General features: G+C 41.6%; 1 protein-coding gene across 2 annotated transcripts in view; it reads right to left on the reverse strand.

Moving 5' to 3' along the window:
* Positions 1–26,922, reverse strand: part of Plcl2 (phospholipase C like 2) — a 217,857-nt gene that overhangs the window by 21,124 nt on the left and 169,811 nt on the right. For both annotated transcript variants that reach the window (XM_004631598.1, XM_023715750.1), the window contains exon 5: positions 20,132–20,241. In XM_004631598.1, the coding sequence (XP_004631655.1) occupies positions 20,132–20,241 (110 nt within the window). The remainder of the gene's footprint in view (positions 1–20,131; positions 20,242–26,922) is intronic.

Genomic DNA, 26,922 nt, shown 5'->3' on the forward strand with positions numbered 1-26,922 from the left:
ATGTTGAGCTGTGGGGGACTCAGGTCAATAATTTCTGACATTGCCAGTGAAGCAGAAGACCCAATACTATTATGGACTACTGAACTCTTTTAGAATATTTTGCTGAGTTTACACACCTATAATATTTAAATGATGGAACTTAACAACAAAAAAAGGGTATACAGATGAATATCCATTTTGTATGTGTATATTCAAAGTGGTTGGGATAGATATATAGTTACATTCTCTTAATGAATAGGGGGATTTGTTCTAATGGTGTTTGTAAAGAGGATATCAAGTCTGCATCTTGTACAGCAATTAACCACTAGGAAGAATGTATACAATGTGATAATTACTGAAGCTGTCCTACCAATTTGGTTTGAAACTGTCGCATTGTTATTTGTTTCTCAATAAAATTATGGAAAAAAATAAAAGAATAAAATTATGGAAAAAAATACTATACTGGCTATTCTAAGTCTTTTACCTCTATATTTGTTTTAGAATCAGTTTGTCAATGTCCAGGAAATAATATGCTGAGAAGTCCACTGACTGTATATAACCAAGTTGGGAAGAGCTGACAGCTCCTTTTTTCAGATACTGGGAATCAAACTCAGGACTTTGTGCTTGTCAGAGAGGTGCTGTGTCACTGAGCTATATCCCCGGCCCCATGACACCTTGACAATAGAGAATCTTCATATCCTTGCGCATGGACCATTTTTTCTGTCAGTTTTACAGTTTTCATATATATATATATATATATATATATATATATATCCCCTAAGGATTTCATTTTTTGGAAGTGTTAATATAAAGGGCAATGTATTTTTAAATTTCTTTTGTTCTTCATCGGTATACACAAAAGCAAATGCACAGGTCATAAAATTAGAACAAACTAACTTGTTGGATTCTAAAACTGCAGAACTTATAAAAAGATCATGCATTCAAAACTATAAAACATTTCTGGGGGAAATCAGGGAATGGGGCTCAATGTTTTCCTCTTTTTTCCTTTCTTCTTCATTGGATTTCAGGCTTTGAGGATTTTTTTTTCTTTGTTTTCTTCTCAAGTTCTTCCTATTTTTTCTCCCATTTCTTCCTCTTCTTTCCCTTAATTGTTCTTTTCTTCTATTTCTATCTAATTTTATTAATTTTCATTTACTCCTTAATAAGATCCTTTATATCACCTTTCTCATCTTCTATTAATGTTTCAACTTTTTTATTCTATTTCTTACACCCTTTATTTCAGCTAGTATAACCATTCAGCTTTACTAATTTTCCTTTTTTTTTTTTCCCCGGAACCAGGGATCGAACTCAGGGAAGCACTTATTCTACTGAGCCATCTCTCCGACCCTAGCTTTACTAATTTTAACTCTGTTATTATTGTTTCTCTTTATTGTTAGTAAAGATACAGTTGTCCTATTTAATAGGTAATAACTATGTCAATAGTTATTCTTACTGTTCATATTATAATTATCAATCTCTTTTATGGGTAAGGGTGGTATATTATTGATTGCTATAGTATGGCAATATCCAGTATGTCTCTGATGTTATTATTATTATCATTATTATTTTGGTACCAGGAATCAAACCTAGCACCTTGTGCTTGCCAGGCAAGTTCTGTACTGCTGAATGCCACTGAGCGCCCTGCCTTTCGATGCTATTATTGTTGCTAATTTACTTGTTATTGCCAGGGTGGCATAGTTGTTGCCTTTAGTAGGTTTTTCTCCGTATGCTGTATGTGTATTAACCTTACGTTATTAACATTCCCAAAGAACTGGGTACTAGATCAATGACACTGCATCCTCCCCTTCTAAATTAATGGAAGCGGCTGGATTCTGGGACAGAGGGAAAGGCCTACAATCACCTATGCCAAGAGTGTGTCACTGAGAAAGCAGGTACAAACTAAAGAGATCTCCATACTGGCAACAAAGTCTTTCTAAAATGAAGGCTGCAACCCTCAGCACAAAATAAAACAAAACCAACTAGAACATAAGAAAATAAGGCAGCACAATGGCTTCAAAACTTTCAACTGCAAAAAAGAAATTTCAATTTCCTGAGGCGGATTCACAAGGCAGAAGGAAATCAAAAGCCGTACACTCAAACCATTAAAAAAATATCAAACAAATTAAAACATAAGGTGCTCTGTGAGCTCTAAGAGCATGTAGTTAAATAGATAATGGATGTAATAAGATGATCAGCAAGAAGACAGTAATAAAAACTAGATTAGCTGAACAAAATGATATACAACATGGGTGATTAGTTTATTGAAGAATTGAGGGTACATGAAAAGGTGCCAAGTAGAAATCCAGATTAGAATTTTCATTGGAAGCATAGGCAGCAGAATGACTAACGTGAAGAAAGAGTGTAAAAAGTAGGACTTAAGGCTGCTGTCAGACTTTAGTTATTTACAGATGCCTTCGAAACAAGAAGAGAACGTGAAAAATGGATCTAACGGCTGCTAAATGACTAAGGCTAATCTAAGATTAAAGGGAATTAGTGAAAAATGAGAAACCAACACAAATGGCACAAAAAAATCTGTCTACAGAAATAATTACAGAAAACTGTATAAATAAAGGAAAAGAACTAAACATATAGCAGGTATATAGAATTTCAAATATCTACCATCAGAAAAGAACTTCTCCATGACATATTGTAGTCAAAAGCCCAGAAGCCCAATACAGGGGGAGACTCTTACAAAGAGAAAAGCAATGAATCAGTTGAAAAGGTAAACCTATAGACTTTTCAACACAACTTTAAAGGCCAGGAGGGCTTGGGGCCAAGTGTTTCATTCAAGCCCTAAATGAAAACTATTTCTAACCCATGGGATCCAGAAAAAAGCTGAACCAGCTGATACCAAAACCAGAAAAGACACAACTAAAAAAGAGAACTACAGGCCAATCTCCCTCACGAACATAGATGCAAAAATCCTCAATAAAATCCTAGCAAATAGAATACAGCAAATCATCAAGAAGATTATACACCAAGGTATCAGAAAACAGAAAGCTATGCCTTGCTTTTGGGTAGGATGAATCAATATAGGGAAAATGGCCATACTTCCAAAACTCTTCTCTAGATTTAATGCAATTTCAACCAAAATTTCAACAGTTTATCTCACAGAATTAGAGAAAAATATCCTAAATTTCATTTGGAACCAGAAGAGACCTAGAATAGCAAAGGCAATTCTGAGCAATGAAGGCAAGCCAGGGGCACCATCTCTGACTTGAAATTATAGTTTAAAGATACTTTGATATAAAAACAGTATGATACTAGCAAAATAACAGACTTGAAGATCAATGGAACAGGTTAGAAGATGCAGACACAACTCCAGACATATTTAGGCACCTTATCTTTGACAAAGGTGCCAAACACATTCATGGCAAAATAGCCTCTTTAATAAGTGGTGGTAGAATAATTGGCTCTGCGTGTGCCGAAGATTAAAGCTGAACCCTTATTTTTCACCATGTGCTAAACTAAATTCAAAATGGTTCAAAGATCTAAATATTAAAATATCAAATGTGATGGAAGATAGAACAGGCACAACTGTTGAAGACATTCGTGTAGGCAAAGACTTCATGAATAAAACCCCACTGCACAGGAACTGTCACAAAGAATCAAAAACTGGGATCTCATCTTATTAAAAAGCTTCTGCACAGCAAGAGAAACCACCAACACAGTGAAAAGGCAGCCCACAATGTGGGAAAAATGTTTGCCAGCTGCTCCTCAGACAGAGTTTACTACTGAGAACACACAAAGAACTCAAAAATGAAGACCTCCCACACTTAAACATCCAACCCAAAAATGGGCATTGGAGACGAACACACACTTCTCAGATGAAGTAATACAAAGAATAAGAAATACATTAAGAATGTTTAGTATCACTGGTCATTTGAGAGATGAAAATTAAAACAATACTGATAGACCACCTCACCCTGGAAAGAATGGCTATTATCCAGAAATCAATCAATAAGAAATGCTGAAAAAAAAAAAAAAAAAAAAAAAAAAGAAATGCTGGAAGGGCTGTGGGGAAAACTGAACCCTTCTCCACTGTTGATGGGAGTGCAGACTGGTACAACCACTACGGACATTGGTGTAGAGATTCATCAAAAAACTAGGATTAGAGGTCCCATTCAACCCAGTTATTCCCCTCCTTGGCATCTTCCCAGAAGAAGTGAAAATACTGGACCACAGTGATATATCTGCACTCATGTTACAGCAGCAAAACTGGTAATAGCTAGTTTTGTAAACAACCCAAATGTTCATCAACCAAGGGATGGATAAAAAAAGATGTGGTCTTTTTATACAATGCAATAGTACTCAGCCATAAAGAAGGATTAAAGCAGAAACTTTTATAGGTAAATGGATGCAACTGGACATCATATCCAGAAGTGAAACAGATCAGGTGCACAAGCGCAAACACTGTATTGTGCCCTGGTGTGCAAAGCTGAAAGAGCACATGAGATCCAAAACGAGCAACAGATATTGTAAAATGGGAAGAAACTGTCCCAAAAGAAAGAGAAACTTGGGCTGGAAGAAAGGAGAAAAGAAAGTAAAAGCAATATATATTTATATATATGACAGCTATACCATACTACTGTATTTCTTTTAGCTTATTGAAAACAAAGGCTTGTGCTAAGATTGTTTGGATGAATAAATGTCTCTATCTTGTATTCTGAGTAACTAAAGATAACAATATGCAATGTATTAACCATAGATATCAGTCTATTATTATTTGGAATTTTTGTTTTTTCTCTTTAAAATAAAAAATATAGACCTCAAAACACTAGCTAGTACACTCAATCAAGAAAAAAAAAAGGATCTATATATGAAAGGAAGTTTAGTAGTCACTACTTTATATAATATGAACCTCTACTATTAAGACCAAATGACTCCTAGGATCAGTAACAAACTACAACAATGTAGCTGGATACAAAAATCAGCACACAAACTTCAATACCACCGCAATATACCAATAAGGAACTTGCTGAGAAAGAAACTAGGCAACCTGGCATATATACTCAATGGAGCATCATGGTAAGTGAAGTGAGCCCCGTGAGGGTAAACATCACACAGTTTCTCTTGTAGCAGGAACCTAAAATATAAATACAGATCAAAATGAACAACAGATAGTTGGAGGTAGGGAGACAGCTCTTCTGCAAATGGAAAGGGGAGCAGGAGGTGGAAGGAGGGGAAAGACAGTAGAGGAAGAGAATAAAAGAACTAGAATGTGTCGTACACACACACCAACCCTCCACAAGGAATGTGACCATTATGTACTGCAAACATGTGCTCAAAACAGATATAGAGAAAAAAATACTTAGTTGAGTTCTGTACCTATGTTCACAAGCGATTCTGGTTTTCTTTCTTTTTTTAATCTGCTGTTGGCATTGGGGCAATGCTGGCCTTGTAGGATGAGTGAAAGTACTCATTCTTTTTTTTTTTTTCTTTTTTTTTTTTAGGGAAGGGTCTACAGGGTTTTGGGTCTCACTACTAGATTGGATTCATAGTGATCCACCTGTTTACAGCCTCCCAAGAGCTGGGATTACAGGTGTGCACAACCGCGCCCAATCTCCATTGCCATCTAAGCACACCTCGGGGGTGGAGCCAGCACGGCAGCCCTGGGGATCGAACTCCCAGCCCCTCCTCCTGCTGGCAGGTGCTTTAATCCACTGAGCTATTTGGCTGGCCCTGATAAGTACTCATTCTGCTATCTTCTAGACACTGCAGAGACCAAGCAGTTCCCCCCTTAAATATACAGAAGCCACCATGAACCTGCTTTGGCTGGCATACTTTGTTTTCAATTACAAATTCAATTTCTCTATTAGATGTAAGCCTATTGAGATAGTACATTTCTTAGTGTAAGTCTTGGCAGGTGGCTTCTTTCAGGGAGTTGTTCTATCCCATGCAGGTCATCAAGTTTCCTGGCAGAAAATGGTTCATGGTATAAGCATCACCCTTCCATTGTCCAAGGAGCCAAAGTCCTCTCTTTCACTGTAGACATGCATAGCCTATGTCCTTCCTCCATCCCTCTTCCCTTCCTCCCACTCCCTTCTCCCCAGCTTGGCTAGAGGCTTATTGATCTTACTGGTTTTTTTTTTTTCAAAGAGAGTTTTGGCTTCGTTGATTTTCTCTATTAAGTTCCATTGACATTTTCTCCAATTTTATGAATGTAAATTAGTGATTCTTCCTTGAAAATGCCTACCTGAATATCCTCTTGGGCTGCAGATACTCAAAACTGAGCTCCTGATCTCACGCCGCTCCTCTCTTAGGGGTGCCCTGTACCTGCCCGTCACGCAGACCCAGGACTTGGACGCCGTCGCTAATTCCTGTGCTGCTCTCGCAACCCCCAAAAAACCTAACAAGGAACCCCGTGTCCCAATTTTCTTTACACACACACTCACATTCCAGTTATCACTTGCCACTCGGCCACTGCATCCAAGCCACTATCAGCACCCTGAGTTCGTGACAGCCCCTGTGGCTGGTCTCCTCTGTGTTCTAACATGACAGCTAGAGAAGCAGAACTGGACCGCTCCGAGAACACACCTTCCCTCGCCCTGGAGCACTCCAGCGTCATTCTGCGTAATTCCTTCCATGCACACAGAAGGCCCTCATCCCAAAACCGGGTTCCCACCCTCAGTCTGGAACTCAACCCACACTTCCTTACTCTTTTCTACCTTGCATTTTATAAACCTTATCACTCCCGACACAGTCTACTGTTTGTTTATTGTTAGGGTTTACCATGAAATGTGAGCTCTTGAGAGCAGAGACTTGTTTCCTGATCACTGCCAATCTCTGGAGCCTAGAACAGTGCCAGCCACAGTGAGCATCTGCTGGATGAACGGAAGTGAATGTGAAAGTCGTCTTTAACGTCCACAGCACGGGCTACGGAGATAGCTTGGCAGTCTAAGTGCCTGCGTAGCAAGCACAACGACTTGGATTTGACCCCCGGTGCCACATTCCATGCTGGCCCCAGAACTCTGGGCGTGCCCTGCCTACCACAGAAACTAGGTGTGGTGACCCATGCCTGTAATTCCAGTGCTGGGGAGGCTGAGACAGGAGGATCATTATGAGTCAGATGTGTAGCAAGACCCGGTACCAAATAAATACACAAATAAATAAAATTAAAAACATCCATAGCTTCTCCCTAAGTAATGTGTTTTGTCTTTTTTTTTTTCTGTGCTTATATATAAGTAGGTACTATATTTTTATTCCTGGTAAATGGGATTAAGCAATGTGTCATGTTCTTTGGTTTGTTTTTTTATGACCAGAAGTCATGTGCTGGTGATCTATTTCAGCCTATGTGGATCTACCACATGAAGACAGGATATTTAAAAACAAACATCCCCAGGTACTATAGTACAGCAAATGTGGTAATAAGAGTTCTTTATCTGGTTAGATGCTTCCAGAGTTTAGACAAGTTGTTAAAGCATCTTGAACAAACCAGATAGGTGTTCAGCTATCAGCCAAGTGACACAACAGGACCCTCACCCCACCACATTGAGCTGGGCGAGCTGCTGTCCTAGCCTCTGCCACGCACTCTGAATGCAGTAGTAGGGTATGTGGCAGCGTTCCCATGTCACTGCTTCCAGAGACACCGAGAGAGCAGAGGTTACGGAGGATGCGGCCGCCGCAGGCCCAGGGTGTCCAGTCTGCAGACCTGCTACGGAGCTGGCTCTGCAGTGTTTCCAGTTGAAAAAACTTACGTGGTTTCACAGTTCTGTTTTGAATCAGAGACCTCATTCTATTTGATTTTTATCTTGATGAGATAAAACAATTTTTTGACCTTAGGTTCTCACTTTGGCCCAGAAAGTGATCTTAAAAAGACACAGCTAAGGACAGTGGCAGGATCCCAGAGGCTCTTTCTGAGAGTCTGGCTGAGCGCCTGGCTTACCTAGAACTGGATCAACTGGCTGGGCACAGTCAGGCAAGGAAGGATGTAGATGCCACGAGCCAGAGCCAGCACCCCAGCTGTACCCAACATCTGGTAGTCACCAGATTTTCTGCATAACAAAAGATGTCCTAGTTTTTAATATATTAAAAATATGTCAAGACACATCTGTTAAGGCTACTTAAGTTTTGAAACCAAATTAATTGCAATTCCGCATGGGGGGGGGATAATACCTGAAATCTTATGTCTGATGTGTTTCTGAGTTCCAACAGCTAGTGTGAGGAAGGAACAATTCTGCAGGCAGTCGTGGTGCTTGCTGAGCCATGTTCCTATGGCACTGCTTTTATCCAGATCAAGAGTTAAAACAACAGGGATTCTATGTTCCTGTTAATTTTTTCAAAGCTCCTGTGTCAAACTGGAGAAAAAGTTGCCTTGTCTCCAAGGTGCAGGATCGGGTGCAGCCAAAGGGACTTGTTCTGCCCTCTGCCACCTGCATGTGCAGCAGGCCGGGCGCTGGGAAGTGGCGAGCACAAAGATGCTGCCGGCCATTCTTGGGGGCTGGAGGGCAGCTCCAAATCACACTGTGGGAAGGAGGAGAACGTGGAGGACACTCACAGCACTTAGGAATGTGTGGAGGCACAGAAGTACAGCGCTTCTGTCTGAATAGAAACAGGAATGCAAATCATCGGTGTCTGGTTTTGACCTCCACATGCCTGAAACCTGTACTAATTTTAGGGCTGTTCTGGAGCCAGAGACGAGAAGGTTCACCTGGACAAGCACTGCCTAGGCTGCCTTGCTGTAGGCTTTCTGATCCCACCTGGAGTCACAGGGAGGAGCACAGTGGATTTCAGGTCCCCCCTGCCCGTCCCCAAAGAGATGTGCCTGCCTCAGCAGATGCTTGGGCAGCCCCAAGTGCCCGGATAAAGACTCTTCTCCCAAGAGCACTGCATGTGCTTCCACCCATTGTTGGCCCTTGCTCGGCAACAATCTGCACAAATAAACCGCTATGTTTTATCTTCCTTCTAAGTCTTGGGTATCCTCAGTGTCACTCTAAAGTGGTGGCATTAGGCAAAAGTAACTCTCCTGTCACTTACCTGAATGTCTTCTGTAACCAAAACCAGATAAATGAACTTGCAAGATCCTAACACAAACCTCATGCCAGGAAGTAAAAGCCAGGTAAACAGGAAGCTAGTGTTTCTTCACTGCTTATCTCTCTGACAAATTTGTAATATGCAGTCACAAACAATATGCCTTCTAGTACACATCTTATGGTAGTCATTGTTTCGGATGATGAGAGACTCATACACAAACTAAGTAACTTGAGTTTAGCATCTCACGAGCACCTGGCCTCGTAGGCCCAATGCTCAAGCCTCCCTCAGGACTGACAGGAGCAGCAGGCACCTGGGGCACATCTGGCACCTTAGGACTGTGGGAAGCTGAGGCAGTTTGAGCCCAGCTGGGTAACTCAGTGACTTGGCAAGACACTGTTTCAAAAAATAAAAAGAAATGAGAATGTAGCTTAGTGTGAAGGCCATGAATTCAATTTTTACTTGTGGGGATGTTAGGGACAAAAGTATGGAGACAGTAAGCTGACAGCTAGATTCTGGACACTGGATGAGAGAGGATGAACAGGCAGCACACGGAATTATTAGGCCAGGGACAATACTTTGCATATTATAACAATGGATACAACCAAAATACCAAGCTGTATATGTAAAGTCTGGACAGAAAAAGGAAATTTTTAAAAATTGTGGGCTGGGAATGTGAAGTGAACGCTGGGTTTGATTCCCAGCAACGCAAGAGGGAGGAAAAGGTGGCTACATGCCATCACAGATCTGTTCAAATCTACTTAATAATCAAAACCAAGTGAGGTCTAGCATGAATTATGGCTTTTGAGCAATAATGTGTCAATGTCAGTTCATCAGTTATAACAAAGGCAGCCCTCTGGAGGGGTGTTAACAAGGGGAAGGCAAAACACTGTGTGGGCAGCAAACAAAGTGTCTGCACCTTCTTTTCAATTTTGCTGTGAAATTACAACTCTAGGAAAACAGAAGTCCTTGTTAAGTTAAAAGAGCATTATGGAAATGATTCAATACATTTCTTAACCACAATTCAAACTGTTCAGAAGGCTTATGAACATAATTATGGTACTAGGTTTGAAAGCACAGAGCCTACAATTCATCAAAAACAAAATATGAGAGAAAACATACCAGCACAGCCTTCTGGGAATGTTGGGGACCACTGACTGAAGGATTAGTTACTTGGTGCCGTGTGCTACATTGAGCTACTTACAAGGACCATGGCTGACAGGCTCACTTCACAAGACAGATGCTGCTACTGTCTCTGTTTTACATAATGCGGGAACTGAACTTAGAAAGATTAGGGACCTTACCAAAGGCAGAGTCTAAATAACAAATTATACCGAAATATATACAGCATCTGTATGTGTGTGCTTAGTTCTCCTTCTGGATAAACTAAAATAGGGCTTCAATCAAACTGAGGGGAACTACATGTTGCATGCAGCACCTTGAAGCAAATGCTGTATCTTTAATGTTCTCAGCATATCAATAGTTGTGGAGAAAAGTCACTCCTCCTGTGTTTAAAAACAGCAACAGAAGCATGGGCTTCCGATCCACACTGACTGCACGGGGACTGAGCGGGCTGGGGGGGGTCTCGGCTAAGGGGTCCTGTTAACTATTCTTCTGCAGCTTCCCTTGCAAGAGAACTTCCATGGCAAGCTAAGACCTAGGTACGCATCAGAGTCAAACGAGGCCTCGTGGCTCGGCAGGCTTACTTCTCACTGCAGTCTCAATCAACCTTACATTTGAAAAAGGACCGCAATCATCCGAGTAACCTGGAGCTGCAGCGGCAGGGCACGCGCTTCCCTGGAGGACGCCAGAGCTATCCGAGGGCACCGTCATTTCTTCTGTCCTGTGACTTCACTCTCATACAAGTTTGAGGGAGCTGCAGTGTGAGTTGCAGAGGAACTGATCTCACCACAGGAGCAGGGGCGTCCTCTCCACCTGCCCCAGCCGCAGTGCTCAGTTACGGGCTGGAGGAGGGTGGGGCTGGAGGAGGGTGGGGCTGGAGAAGGGTGGAGCGGGAGTGGACAGAAGGCACTGCCGACATGGCTCCCACCCGTGACTCTCCCCTCCCCCTACACACGTCAGACCTGGACTGGATGCAGCGGTGGCGCCTCAGCTATGCTAGGACGGCAAGTGCACCTATGGACCGCCCACACACCTTCTTTCCCCTCGTGCTCCTGCCCACCTCGGGCTCACATCGCATCTACAATTACCCTCTTATCTACCAGCAGTGCATGCACAAAGGCCTGTACAAATGTAGAAAATCCCTGACTTAGGAAGATTTGAGTTATGAACTTTCACAGAGAGGAATGGGCCTTGCGTTTGTTTATTTTTTTGTTGTGTTTTACGATATCTGTGTCAAAGATGTGTAAGACCCACTCTGTCAGATTTATGAATGAATCCAACTTACAACATTCTCCCCAAATGGAACTCATTCCCAAGTCAGGGACTTACTGTATGAGATTCAAAGTATTATAACTTAAATTAAGACAGAATATGATTCTCTTCAGAAACAATTTTATGTTTCCTTCAACCAAGAGCAAAGGTGGGAGGGCTCCTGCTTAGCATCACGTAGCCAGGTTTCTGAGCTGGCCTTGAATAAGTGCAGTAAAGGACTTCCACAGGTCTTGTGGCTGTGGATGATGCTGCCCTGTGTGGACGAGTGACCACAACTCTAGGAAATGCCTCTGGCACGCAGCTATCATTTAGTGGCATGGTATCCAGAGAACGAAGCTTCTGAAGCTCTCACCCTGGCTATATTTCCCTGTATTACAGGCCTGCGCATGAGGAGGGCCAAGGTTCACCACAGTGGAAGGGGGCCTTTCCAGGTACGGTGCTGGCTGCTCTGGGGACAGAGGTGGGTGAGGTCTCAAGAGCAGTCCCTGGGGTCCTCAGATAGGAAGCCACAATATAAGCACAGAAGGCAGAAGGCAGGACATGATTCCATGCAGCGGGACCAGGTCCAGAGAGGAGAAAGCAGAGCAAGAGCGGATGCTGAGGGGTGTGCACGTCCGCGACCGTGAACATCCCTGAGCACAGCAGGAAAATCTGCACACAAGAAGCACTGCCTCTGTGCAAGTCATCTCTCAGTATATTTCTTTTTGCACAAACATTAGCTAAGTAATCACAAATCCCACATGAATGACGAACAGCACTGTGGTCTGACTTTGGAACCACTCATGCTATAGAAAAATGGCCATTCACAGCCATTTAGGCATGTTAGCAACATACGGTGTCACCCACTACAAATAGACCAACTGAAACATATGAGTGCCAGGAAGTCTAAAAGTCACTCAGGGACCATCACAATCATCTTCAGGAAAGGAATAGATACCAGTTCTCATCAAGATAAGCAATGAGCCTCTGATAAAAGTGAAGGAAATCAAGATTATTGTTATACAAGTACAGTCTGGTTTATTGATTTATTTTTGGCAGAAATTTTATGTTCCTAAAGAGAATAAATCTCCAATTACTACCAGGTTTTCTTGCCAGTCTTGCTTCTGAGACCAGAGTGGCCCACGAGAGGGAGAGCCAGCATGGCAGCCACCCATGAGGAAGACATCTCTGGCTATTATCAGTCTACTTTCAGAAGCAATGCAGCCATCTCTGCCACCCAGGGGACACACCAATCAGGAGAGAAGCCTGCTGGGTGTGGCAGCTAAGCTGAGCAATGAACAGAACAAGTTGCCAGGGATGATCGAGACAGTGCCACATGGAACAGAAACATCCCCTAGCTGGGCTCCATGGGCACACTACCATGGGGAAAGGTAGCCGTTTTAAGCCACTGGATTTGAAGTGGTTTGTTATACAATGATAATGAACTGGAACAGTTATTCAAGGTGGACACCTCTTGTGGTCCCTGACAATACCTTTCACAGGGTGTACTGGACCAAGAAGAAAACTGACCCAAGGAGATCTAAAGTAAGAGAAGGCATGTAACTTTGGGATTGCTGGTCTGAAGCTACAAGCCTGGGCTGAACCAGGAAATAAAAATAGTTCGAATACTTGAAACAAAAGCTTGTAAGGCACAGGCAGGGGCAGGCTAAGCCAAGACCAAGTTACAAAGCAGTAGAAACTACAGGAACAGAAAAGCCAGCTGAGGGAGCGTGAGAATGGAGCAGATGCCCAAGATAGGCAGGCGGAGCACTGGCTCACACAGAGACACAGCTGTTGGGGCCACCAGGGTTTCTGGCAGCTTTCCAAGCCCACAAGGCTGTACTGTCATCTCTGGTCCTACAGTTCCCTTAGGTGCTGGCCCTCGTACTGTTCTGTGTAGCCTACTGTCTCTCGTCCCTGCCCTGCAAGCCACTCGGAGTTTCTGCTCCGGTAACTCAAACAGAAGAGTTAAGACAAGACTCTTGCACTGCCTAAGATTCTACCATTTGGGGAGTGGCAGTGAGTAGACATGGTAAACCTTTTACCAGAACAGAGAATAATTTAGTAAATGGAAAATAAAGGTAGAGAGGCTCTTTGATCATGCTGGTGGGATCAAAATGTACTACAAAATTATTTTCCCATATTCCGAGTGAAATGAAAAATAGTAAAACACAACTAAGCAAAACCCCACAAGCAGCAACTAAACTAATGCTAACACAATTGAATAACTTTTAAAATTAATAGTAGCTACGTGGGCAAGTCATAATGATTCAGAAAATTTTAACTCTCAAACTAGAAGGGAGCTATAAAACTGTGTCCTTTTCCTTATTTTCTCTATTGATGGAGGAAAAAGAAATGAGACAGAGGAAAGTAAGAAAAAGGCGACATTGGAAAAACTAGGAAAGGAGATGAAACCCAATGAGAAAACTGAGAGGAATAGACAAAATAACAGCTTTCAGTGAGTACAGACAGAGGAGCCTGAGCAAAGGGACCAATCGGAGTCTAGCTCCCCTCGCGAAGCTGCAGGGCCAGCGCAGAACGGCAGAGCCCCACTGCCCAGTGGCTAGAAGTTAAGTGGCAGCAGAGTGGAGAGGAGAAGCTCTTTAAGACAGCTATCATACCCACGCTGTGACTGTTCACAAAGGCAGAGGATGTGGTGACCACGAAAAAGAGGCACGGACGATGTGAAGGAAAGGAAGCTGGGCAGAATCAAGGTAGATTCATTAGGTGCTACAGGAGATATCGCTTGGATATATAGCAGTGTTTCTTGAAGACACAGTAAAAATTATCACATTTTTTTAAATGAGGAAAAAGAATCAAATGCATAAGTATCCATGTCTTATGAGATAGCAACAAGCAATATATCTGTATATTTGGACTTAAGAAGGAAAAACAATTGAAAAATTTCCAGAGTTGTTGTAAATTATAAATCTACATACTCAAGATTCTTAACAAATTTCACGCTGAAGACACAAAGAAAACCACATCAAGACCCATCCTATCTTAAAATAAACTTAAACAGAAAAAAAAATATGCTCAACCTTCATTCACTTACAAAATGGCTAAACCAACAATTCTAAGTGTTTTTTTGTTTTTTGTTTTTCTAAGTGTTATCAAGATGTTCCAAGAACTGGGACTCTCATAAAACGCTCCTGAGAGGAATACAAACAAGAAATAGTTTTGGTTTTTTGGGGGGCCAGAACCAGGGATTGAACTCAGGCCCTTGCACCTGCCAGGCAAGTGCTTATTCTACTGAGCTACCTCCCCAGGCCCCATTTTTTTTTTTTAAACAAAGCTATTTGGCAGTTTCTTACAAGGTCTGACACATGTGTACCATATAACACAGCTAATTCTTCCACTCACAGGCATTTACTGAAGAGTAAGAACATGTTTCCAATAGAGACCTGCACATGAGTGTTCAATGTAACTGTATTCATAGTAGTTAAAAATGGAAATAACCAGGGCCAGGGAGAAGGCTCAGTAGAATAAGCACTTCCCCAGCAAGTGTAAGAGTCTGAGTTCAATCCCTGGTTCCACCAAAATGAAAAAAAAAAAAAAAAAAAAAAAAGGAATAATCTCCCAGCACTTGGGAGGCTGAAAACAGGAGAATCACTACAAGTCTGACCTATGTATTAAGACCTTTTAGACCTTGTACTAAATATATTTTTTTAAAAAAAGAACCCAAATGTCTATTAACTGGTACAAGTATAATCCAAATGTGTTGCATCTGTTTGGCAATAAAAAGGGAAAGATTCCTGAAACAAAACCAACTTCACATGAAACGAAAAAGCTTTATAATGCATGAAAGAAGTTAGGCACAAAAGACTATATACTATGTAATTTCATTTATATCATATTCTGGAACAAGTGAAAATACAGAAATCAGATCCATAATGGCCAACATGGTAGATTTTACTACAAAGGGACACAAAGACATTTTAGCAAGAGGCAGAGGCTGTATGAATATGTGCATTTGTGAAAATGCACCAAATTGCATGCTTAAAACTGGTAAATTTTATCTTTTATAAATTATACCTCAATAAAGTCTACAAAGAATAAAAAGGATCAGTGTTGGCTATCTTAAGAGTGAGATCTTGAGGGATAGGATAAAAAAGAATTGGAAATCTATGGGAATGGATTTTACCCAATTATGCAGAAGAAATATAAGAAGAGGACATTTTCTAAACTCTGAGAAGAAAAAGCTGAGTCGAGTACTCAAAGGAGCTTTCTGAGATCCCCGCTGAGCTTTGTTTCCTCACCGCTATTCCCTGTGGCCACAGGAAAGCTGCGATGGCTTCTCAGACCAGTGCTGAAGGTGAGCTAGCTAACACACTGTACTCACACCAAAAAATAAGGAACTACTGTCTTGGGAACATTTAAAATTTAGACAATAGGGAAAATAACATTCTCTATCTGGAAAAATTAGAGTGGTAATAGTCTCATCTTTCACAGTAGAAGGTAAACTTTTTTTTAATATTATGCATTTGGCATAGAGTCTCACTACACAGCTTAGACTCATAGTGCTCCTCCTGTTTTAGCCTCCCCAGAGGTCAGATACGGGTGAGCGCCACCACACCGAGCCTTAGTGGCTGGCTGGGCACACCCAGGGTAAGGCTGGCATGGCACGTGGTACTGGGATTGAACCCAGGTCCTATCTACTAGGAGTGAAACAGAGCATCCAAGTATCCAATCAGGTGCTTAGACCACCGGTCCTTTTAAAAAAATCTTTATTTATTTGGTACAGGGTCTTGCTACACAGTTATGTCTCAACTAACTTCTTGTGACTGATATACAAAGCTTTTTTAAAAAATCCAACAAATAACTCCTTTTTTTCATCATCTCTTTTCTTGGCTTTTGTCCTGGTACCAGGGATTTAATACATGGCTTTCACAGTAAGCCACATCCTTAGCCTTCTTTTAAATTTTGAGATACAATCTCTCTAGTTGCTAAGTTCCTCAGGAGGGGCTACAATTTATAATCCTTCAGCCTCAGACCAGCACGGGACACCCAGAGATCCGGGGCCGGCACAGCATGTGGGTAATGGGGATCAAACTTGGGACCTTGTGCTTGCTAGGTAGGCGCCTATGCTGCCAAGCTATCGTCCCAGTCTTACATAAATTTTTCAAAAATTAAAAAGAGCAGTTACAGCAGAATCTTACTTATTGACATATTTGCAAGATGAGTGCTTATGAGACGTACCAGTACTTTACACTACGAAAGAAAAATCACTGCTACTATAGCGATGACACAATGCAAAGATACTGTGGACTGCAACATACATATCAATTTGAAAGATGTCAAAATGTGAAAAGGGCGTGGCTCAGACTCAGTGACATCTGTCTCCAGTTAACCATCCATGCATACAAAGAGTACTCAAGTTTAATACAGGTTCTTTCTCAGAGGGATGAGATGAGGACATTTTAAAACTTTCAACTTTTCTACATTAAAAAATACAATGAAGATGTATTTACAACAACAAATCAAGGCTCTTTATTCTAAGAAAAATATTAGAAGTATGTCAAGATATTAGTATTAGATAATTCTGGGCACAATGACCATGAAACATTTTTCCTTCGTTCATTTCTACATATCAAAACAACGTTCTAAATTAAAAACCAAAGCAAGCAAAGATTTTAGCAACTTGGGATGCATATCTGTAGACACAGAAGCTCCTCAAGGGCAGGGGCCCCACATCAGGGTCTGCCCAGGACTGAAAGTCCTCCATCCCGGATGCTTGGTTCCCCTACTTCCCTTGTGACTCCCATGAACAGGGTGAGGCAAAAGTGAAAATAATGTTTCTCTCCAATCACGAAATAATTCGTCGTTTGCCTCTGAGGCCCCAAGAAGTCCGGGAAGCAGGCAGATCCTGGAGGGCTGCCATTAGGCACTGAAGACCCACTGTGAAGAACAAGTGAGAGAGGCACTTGGGGCGTTCCACTCCCTGCCCCCAGGAAAATGCTGGCATTTCACCTCAGACCAGACGCCTGTTTCAGATCCCCTTGAGCAGCCATTCTTCTAAAGAAGGATTAATAAGAAGACTTTGAAATACAGAAGTGGAAAACGCCACTCTGTTATACTCAAGGACACAGATTCCTTGCTATTCCTCACTTAGGTTCTACTATGTTCAAATAACCATCTGTAAGAAATGCCCTAGAAATTGTTGAAGGCCTATTCTCCCATCCTGCACATTTATTTCCATATGAACACAAGTCTGAGGTGTCAATTTTCTCCTCTGAATGTAATTCAAAAGAAACAGGTGTCTTGGTTTAATTACCTCCTTTTAAAGTACGACACACTGTTTTCCATGGGCTGTTCCTCACTGACGTGTGTGTCAGAGCCCCCATTCTCAGTGGCTCAGCACTCTTCAAGCTCTAATGTACCCGAGAGTCTCCTGTAGATCCTGTAAGCGTGCAGACTGGGACGCAGCAGGGCTCGAGTGGGGCTGTGGTTCTACCTTTCTAACGCAGGAGTCCAGGGAGTTTCACTCTGAAACAGGGCATCCAAGTATGCTGATTTAAAAAAAAATTTTTTTTTTCTGGTACCTGGCATTGAACTCAGGACCCTGCACTTGCCAGACAGGCACTTATTCTCTGAGCTATCTCCCTGGCAGTATGCTGATTTTTAAAGGTAAGGCCCTGGGCTGGCCAGATAGCTCAGGGGACTAAAGCACCTACTTAGGCAGGTGCAGGGACTGGGGCTCGATCCCCAGCGTGCTGTGCTGGCCCTGCCCCTGGGGCATGCTGACACAGCAAATGAGACTGGGTGTGGTGCTGTATGCCTGTAATCCCAGCACTGGGAGACTGAAGACAGGAGGATCACTACGAGTCTAATCTGTGTATTCAAACCCTGAACTAACTAACTAAATAAAGCCCTTAGAGAGCAGCAGACGCTAGGATGGGCTGTTCTCTGCTATTCTTACATGTGCCTAATGATGATCTTCTAAAGAATAAGACAATTATCCTTGGTCCCTTCCCCGAGTTTTCATGATCTAAATTTATCTACAGGAAGGGAGACTGAAGAATGTAACCACAAAAGACATACTCTGGCACAAGCTCTGTTCATCACCCAGGCCAGTGATGGCGAACCTCTTAGAGCTTTCAGAGATACAAGCAGCCCAGGGCAGTGCGTGTCCTGTAAACACACCACCACTGGCCCAGGCCCTTTCAATTCCAAAAGAGAATTATTTACCAACTATTATTTGCACATCGGGCCCATTCATTAACCCAGAATCATTTACTACTCCTCAGAACTGTCACAGTCTCCACCTCCCTCTCTCCTAGGAAGATGACCTAAGTATCTGGACCTCACAGGGTATTAGGGTCATCACATGCCTGTGACTGTCCCCCATGCATACAGTGATTTTGTGTATTTTTCTTCCTATGGATCCAGCTGGTGCTAGTTCATTCAAAGAACCTTCAGAGGGTGAAAGGGAAACTTTTTCTTTGTTTCCACACCAAGAAGTTCCCCAAGTGGGCCCAGACTACTAGTTCCTGGACCACACGTGAGTAGTAAGGATAGTTGACCTGTGAAACATGGGACCATAAAGTCTGCATTTGCCTGTTACAAAATAAAAACAAAATGAGCACTTGTTCTTCCTCAGGGCTTAAAGCACTGGGTTACCTTTTCCTGAGTCTGCAGGAAGTGTGCGGGGTCATATCCCCGCCTCAGACAAGGAATGAGTTGGCAGACTGCAAACCAAATCCCCTTTCATTGTAAATCCTTCTGCCTGCTGTTTACTGAACTGCAAACCAGTGAACTTTGAAACTGATCTACAGATATAAAATAAAGTACATGTGTAGGAAGGGAAGTGTTTGAAGAAATCAAGAAAATGATTTTAATTATAAAAATGAGTAGGGGTTTATGTGAGAAAATGCAGTTGGATAGCTATGCAAAGGGGACCTTTTATTAAATCAAATCAGAAAACTTTTCAGTTGTAAAGAATTTTTTTCTTGAGGGCAAAGAGGAAACTAAAGGATAATGTTTTTACAGTGTTACAATCAACTGTGCGTAAAGTTTGAAAGTGAATACCAAAAAGTGTTTCAACATTTGGCTGTCCAACATCCAGAATACAATAATTTTTTGTGTTATTATTATTCACTGGAAAAAATAGGAAGAACCATTGGGATAGAACAAGAAAGTTTGAAGGTTGTGTCACATTACACATAACAGAAAAAGACCTAAAAGAATGCATAGCAAAAAACCAGTAATTGTCACTGGATTGTGGAATTAATGTGCACCTGTGTTTATTGCTTTAAAAATTTTCCTATAATCAAATGTATTATTTTTGTAATAAAAATAACGAAAGGTCAGCTTTTAAAAGCAGTCATGCTGAGGAAGATATAAATATAGGTAACTTTCCTCTTGAAAGAAAGTAGCTTTCAAATAGCAATTTCTTTACATATCCCCTTTGATTATGCTGCTTTCATACTGAGGCTGTGATTCTGTATTATTAAACAACAGGGGAGTAACTATAATCTTTACATTCTTAATTATTCCTGTGTCATAAATATTTTCTATTTCACATATACTATCTCCAAGTGGCATTTATGATACTTAAAATGATTCCAGGGTAAAGCAAGAAGGCCCTGTGCGGCCACCAGAGCCCGTGGCGCCCACCGTGGAGCTCCCAGCCCACCGCCCTGCCACCACACTGTCATGACTCCTGCACACCCTCCAGCGGGCAGAGCTCAGCATCTGAGTGCAGTGACCATGTTGTAACCTCAACCGCTGACAGCGTCTGATCCTCAGGAAGAGAAGCAAGCAGAACACAAATGCAGTGGCCTGGGCTCAGGCACAACTCAGTGGCTACCTTTAGGATGGTAATATTCCAGGTAAAGCTCTCCACTGCTTTTTGTAGTTTTCGCTCCTTCAGGCCCTCTTTGGTGCCTATGCTGTGCAAATGTTCGTGGAATTCCATGGCTAAAAGAAAAAAGACAAAATATGTTATTTCCCCATTCAAGCTGTGGCAATGTTTACTTTTTCCAGTATTGCTGAAACCATTTGAATCTCTAAGGGAATTTCATATATGCCCATTTAAGAATGTAGCGCTGGAGCTAGGGAGATAGCTCAGCAGTCTAAGTGCCTGCCTGGCAAGCACAAGGACCTGAGTTTGATCCCTGGTACCACACGCCATGCCAGCCCTGAAACTGGGCATAGTTGTGCATACCTGCAATCCCAGCACTGGCAAGGGTGAGAAGGAGGATCACTACAAGTCGGAGTTGTGTGGTGAACAAATGAACAAATAAATATATAACCAAACAAATAAATACATAAATAAAATTTTTAAAAAAGAATGTAGAGATGCAGAGGAAACTCTGAAAATCTACCATACCAACAGGCAGAAGGCATCTTAGGGGCCAGTGACGATTCCTCAGAGTTTGAAAGGGTAGACAAGGCCCTAGGAGTATCATTACATGATCTCATTCTAGAGAAGGGATGCTTAGCAAGCTTCAGAGATCAAAGTGCTGAGGGAAGAGGAGGAAGGGCTAGAATGGAGCGGAGGTCTGGAATCTCACAAGGCAGAGTTCAAGGCAGATGCTGGTGACCAGAGATGGACAAGAGGTAAACTCAGGTACCCGCTGTCACAGCAAGGGTCAGTGGGTCCAGATACCAAGCCTATTGTGAAGGGGAGGGGGCTGGTGGGAAGCCTCGAACTGTAACATCACATTGTACATGTTTTATAATTCCTTACCAGCATTTACCTAATCAAATAATTCCTACTGTCCTTCAGAATAGACCAAGAGGATGTGCACAGTGGAAATTCAGGTGGTATGACAATCCTTTACTAGTATTTATAATAACGTATAAACTTTCTCACATTCCCTTATAGTCAAACACTGAATCTCTGGCAGTGGGAGTCCTTCAAACTGGTTTCCCTTCCTTCTGAAATGACCAATTCACCAATTGCTTCCTGGCACAAGGTATTTTACAGTCACCAAAATACCTTCCCCATGTTAGACCTAGAGGTAACTATTTCTTCCAGAACTGTAGGGGGCTTGGGTTGTTCCAAGATTATGATCTGGGAAGATCTAGGACACGTTTTTCAGAAAGATAGATAAAATCCTAATGTTTCCAATTTCAGTTTAATTAAAAGCTTTTACATAACCTTTTAAATTTTATGATTCTTAATCTTCTTAGGTACAGAAATTTTAACTCCTGGCCATACTGATCTGACTACTAATAGTAAGAGTGCTGGAGCAATCTTAAAAGTCTTGGCACTTTGTCTTCAGCGCACATCTTAACTGAGAATGCAGGGAGAAGACATCACATCCTAAGATCAGCTGGACTTCACCTAAGTGTTGCATCACTAACAAAGTACAGTCAGGGTTTTTCTGCTTTTTCATATTTTTCCATGTGGCTATATGACTTTTTGTTTTCTGAATTTTCAGGGGGCAAGTGTGCTCTTTTTGGATGTAATCTGTTTAATACTATGCATAACAAAACTTAACATGATTCCACAGCTGAACTACATATCAAGACGTTTTTAGGTAAGGCTGACTTCCTTCCTGGTCTCCTCTAGCTCAATCCCTTTTCGTCTTAAACATTTTAAAATTAGATTTAAATTTATTTTTATTACATTAGCTCTCTTTACAAACACAAGCAAAAGTATACAAATACAAATATTCACACTTTTCCCTTTCTTACACAAAAAGTAGCATATTGTGTCACTACAGACACTGCCATGCAGCTGAGCCCACTTTAGACAGCCAGGCCCCTCCTGATGGATTTTGTTTCAAAATTATTTAATATTACAAATAATGTGCAAGCTTTGTGAATTTGACAATGCATTTTTTGCATTCTTTCTTACTCTTTGGGCCTTCTAGTTTCTAATTCCCTTTGTGTAAGACATCATCCGAAGGCAACTCTCTACAGTGACTGACACCACCTTAAAAATCAAGCAAAAGCTGACACGTGTGATAAAAATAAGTAGTTGCTAGTCTTTTTTCTTCCCTATTTTTCTCACCTGTAATAAAAGCTGTAGTCCAACTTCCTGTCATGCTGGTAAGGCATGAGAATCTCATCGGCCCCAAAGCAGAAAAGCAGTAGTAAAATTCATTCTATTGCCTAAAGAACCAGTACACACACACCACACCCCGACTTCTCCTCTGCCAATGGTGGAGCCTAGGCACACCCTGATTTAACTAAATCCCTCCACGCCAGGGCTGGTGACCCATCCCAGGTGGTGTGCAGCCTCTTGCAGGGGCTACATCCCCTATGACTGTTTTATCCTTTCACCAGACATGCTGGGTTTAACACACAGAAGAAAACACACAACCCCCCCTCAAAAAACAAAACAAAACAAAACAAAAAAAAAAAAAAAGAAAAAAAAACTGAAACAGCCATGAATGGACAGTGATTATATCCTAAACTCAGGGTCTGGGGAAGAACATTAGATCCAAACCCTCGCCCTCCCCTTGAATCTGGGGGCTCCCTGGGACCTATTACAATGACTCATACCCAGATGAGACCCTAAAGATATGGCACTGATGTGCTGGTTCTTCTGTTAAACTTTAATACAGGACTTCTGCAAGGGAGCTGGATTTTTATGAATCCTTAGTCCTCATAATGCTTCCATTTCTGCCCATCAAGAGGCACCACAGTCTCATAAATATCACTGAGACTTGGTAGATGGAATCTGTGACTGGAATACAGAAAAGCAGAGAAATACAAGAAGTGGCGGGGGACCAGCCTTCTGCAAACAAGAAGAAACACAGCGGCGCTGCCAGCACCGGACTGCTGACTACACTGCCAGCCGGAGGTGGGTCATTTGTGATGCTTCGTTATGTATTTAAAAACGGGCACAAAGGTGCAACACACCAATTGTGGGGGATTTTGCGGCCAGGTAGCTGCTCGGAAGCCTCCTCCTGTTGGGGGCCGTTTATGTTGTCCTGTTGAACATGCATCAGCTGCAAAGTGGTGAGGCAGTGACAGGCGTGCTCGACTGGGCTTCACTCCAACTAACAAGTGAGAACTTAAAGATAACGGGACACAAAGACAATGCTGAGTTTACATTCACACACACATCTGAGATTTTAAGAAAGCAGATTTCAGAAAGTTCAGATGACAGGAATCCTGGGTGAGAGGCAGTGAAACACAAGGCTGCTTTAAGAATTGAGCCTTGAAGAAACATTTACAAGGACAGAAAGTTATCGTTAAGGTGTTATGGAAGTGTTAAAAAATGAATGCCGTTGCATACATGCCTGCTATCTTAAAAAGTTCATATATATACTAGGGCTGAGGAGATAGCTCGGTGGTGTAAGCACTTGCCTGGCAAGCTCAAGGACCCAGGTTCAGTCCCTGGTACTCAATGACATGTTGTGTAGTGAGACCCTATACCAAATATACAAATAAAGGATTTTAAAAAAATTTTTTCTAAAAATCATATTTTATGTATCTATTAAAAAGAAAGTTGAAACAATTTCCCCTTAGTTTATACCTCTTAAAATATCTGTGGTCCAGTAACAATTCCTAGAGAAATGCAAAGTGTGTTATTAAATTTTTTTAATGGGCATGACAAAGGTGATAAATTATCAGAATAACATTAAAAATTTAAAACACCATTTAAAAAGTGACCAAGTGGGACCTATTGTTATTTATTGTCAGATCTATTAGGCCAAACATACCTATTTCTCAGGAAAGATGTCTATATTATGAACCTATCTTTGCAAATCCACAGGTGTGAGTTCTGCTACGCTTACGATTTGAAGCATCTGGGCTGATTTTATTTTTCAAGGAAAGGAGGACTTTCACCATGACCTGCACAGCTGGACTGTGCCTTTTTCCGGCCTCTGTGACAGGCCAAGCAGGGATGCACAGCCGAGGAGGGCGCAGAGGAGCCAGCCTGGTATTTTCACACGTGGGGCAAGGCCACAGAGACAAGCTGCAGAACTGCCCAAAGAAATGACCAAGATCTGAGTCTTGCCCCCTCCTTACCTCAGTGTCCCAGCGTTTTCCATCCATCAGCTATTCTTTCTACTGCATCCCAGCCCATAACAGAAGCTCAGTATGAGGTATCTGAGGTACAATAATGTAAGGGCTATTGACACGAATGGGCCCAGTTACAAGGGAATGCAGAGGTAGAGATAATGTGGCTACATAGTTCAACAGAATCAGTCCACACAATGGTACAAGAGAAATCCAGTAATAGATACCTAAGATGCAAATTGCATTATTCTTTTGACACTAAACTATCAGGACATCTACTCTAATATGTTACAAGAAGGAGGTCTCCTGGGATCTTTAAATCAACAGTAAGTATAAGTAACTTAACTGGTTTAAATGTTAAATTAAAACTTTTTCCATATTTTCCAAATTATTTACAGCAAAAGGATCAGCCCAGGGAAAAAGTCCTTGTTATAGCTAACAACTTAAAAACAAGATCCTTCTCCTTGGTACATCTTATTTTGTCTACAGAGTGGAAAGTTTGAAAGTAGCTAGTGAAAATCAGATAAGCAAAAATTTCAAGACCATGTCACACAGCCTGACCCCAAACAAGAACAGTTGTTTTTAAAACTGCTTGTTCTTGAATTATAGGAAAGGCAAAAGATGTGAAAGGACAGTGGGGTCAGGGTCAGAGTGGCATCACTGAAAATTCAGGAATTACGAGCGTGCCAACTCTATCGACTCTACGGTCATGTGCGTGTGCAGAGAACACTTTTTTCTTTGCAAAAACTTCTCAGCTTCCATCTATAGATATTTACTTCCAAATTACCTTAAATGAGAGTTTTTCAAGTTTTCTAGTTTCACTTTTATTTAGAAGGACTCCAAAATGAAATTTAATGAGGAACTCTTTATGTCAAGAGGTAAAACTATCACACTAAGATTTCATTGCCATGGACACTGTCTAGGACACTTCTGTTTCTGTAATTAGAAGTCAATACCCATAATATTGAGATACAAAAGATCTCATTATTTTGTATAATGAGAGCAATTCTTGAAGTAGTAACACTAATTGGTCAGCCAATAGTGTTTACTGATCACAAATCATGTGTAGGCCAACTGATTCTGTACTGTGTTAGATTCCATTAAAACCTATTAATGAAATGTACCACACAGTTTATAAAAAGCTAGATTTCTAGAAGTGTGGGCAGCCAACCAGTGCTTATGTTATCAGCACAGCTCTTTCATAGAGAAACCTTTAAAATTTACTCTGGAATACAACTGTCCACACCCCCCCCCCACTAGTGTGATAACTGACTCATTTGACTAAGTCTTTGGGATGCAAAGCTACTTGTCAGGCTATTGGAAGAGAAAGATGGTTAACTTCGTCCAGCCTGGTTAAAAAAAAAAGAAAAAGAAAAAAAAGACATCACTATATTTTATCCATCCATCCATCCATCCATCCATCCATCCATCCATCCATCCATCCATCCATCCATTTATGTTGCCACACTGAGAACTGACCTCAGGACCTGCGCTTGCCAGCCAGGTGCTCATTCTGAGCTACCTCCCCGGCCCAACCAACTATGGATTTTAGAAGGGATAAAGCTAAAATGACAACAGTATTCAAAAATGAGGATGTAAGAATGTAGAGCAACTGTGTTTTTCAATCAATACCAAAATAAACTCTGTAGGTGTAATATCAGATCAGCAGTTTTATACTGTACTATGAAACTTGCTAAATATGGAAGATTTATAGAGATTACTGCTATGGCTTGTGTCTAGGTCTCCCAAAGTGCAGCTTTTCAGAGGTGGCTGGATCTACTGTGTGATACTGGGACGTGGAGTGTGTGATCACTGAATCAGTCCACTGAATGATCTGACACAAGTCTGTGTAGGACAAAGGGTGCCCCACCCTGGGTGTGAGTGCCACCGCTCTCAGGGCACTCCCGGATAGAACATATGGGACAGAAGGAGGGCTGCCGTGGTCACTTGCTAGGTCACTGCCTTGTTGCCTTCTGCCTGTCACGAGCTGCTCCACCTCAGCACTGTCTCTTCACCATGCTGCCCCACCTTGGAACCAGGCAACTGTGAACTGACAGCTCTACACACTGTGAGCTACAGTAACTTCCACCTTGGGTGGCAGCATTCTGTGTCTGCAAGAAGAAAGTAACTAAGATAATTACACAGTGCAATGTAAAATTTTACAGGATGAATTGCAAATAATGGCAAATAAATAAGCATTTAAGCTTATTTCTTACTTTCAAAAAACTACAAGTAATTAAATAGATAAGTTTAAATTTTTGAAAATCAGAGAAAGTATATCCTGTATTTCCACTTAGAAATGATAGAAAATGATGTGGTGATGGCTTTGGGCAGTGACTGGTCATGTGGTCTCTAATTTTGTTAGGTGAATTGATCCACTAATTAAATTGTAATTTGATAGAGAAAAAGGATGGCTACAAGGAAAGCCAACATTTTGGCCCTAACCTTCTAAGGTCAATTAAGACTCAGGACATATGAGAACCTGTACTATAACGTCATGTACCTCGGTAGTGTCCCAAATTTTCTGATCAAGAAGATTATGGGGGCAAAGAGGAAAGTGATCGATGACGTAGAGTGTGCCTAAGGAGAGTCACATGGGGAGAAGACACTCTCTCAGGCTTTCACAGAGTGCACATTGGCCAAGCAATGGCCGTGACTCACATGGCTGCACTGACA

This window comes from Octodon degus, unplaced genomic scaffold (genome assembly GCF_000260255.1).
Source record: "Octodon degus isolate 3935 unplaced genomic scaffold, OctDeg1.0 scaffold00043, whole genome shotgun sequence".
NCBI lineage: Eukaryota > Metazoa > Chordata > Mammalia > Rodentia > Octodontidae > Octodon > Octodon degus.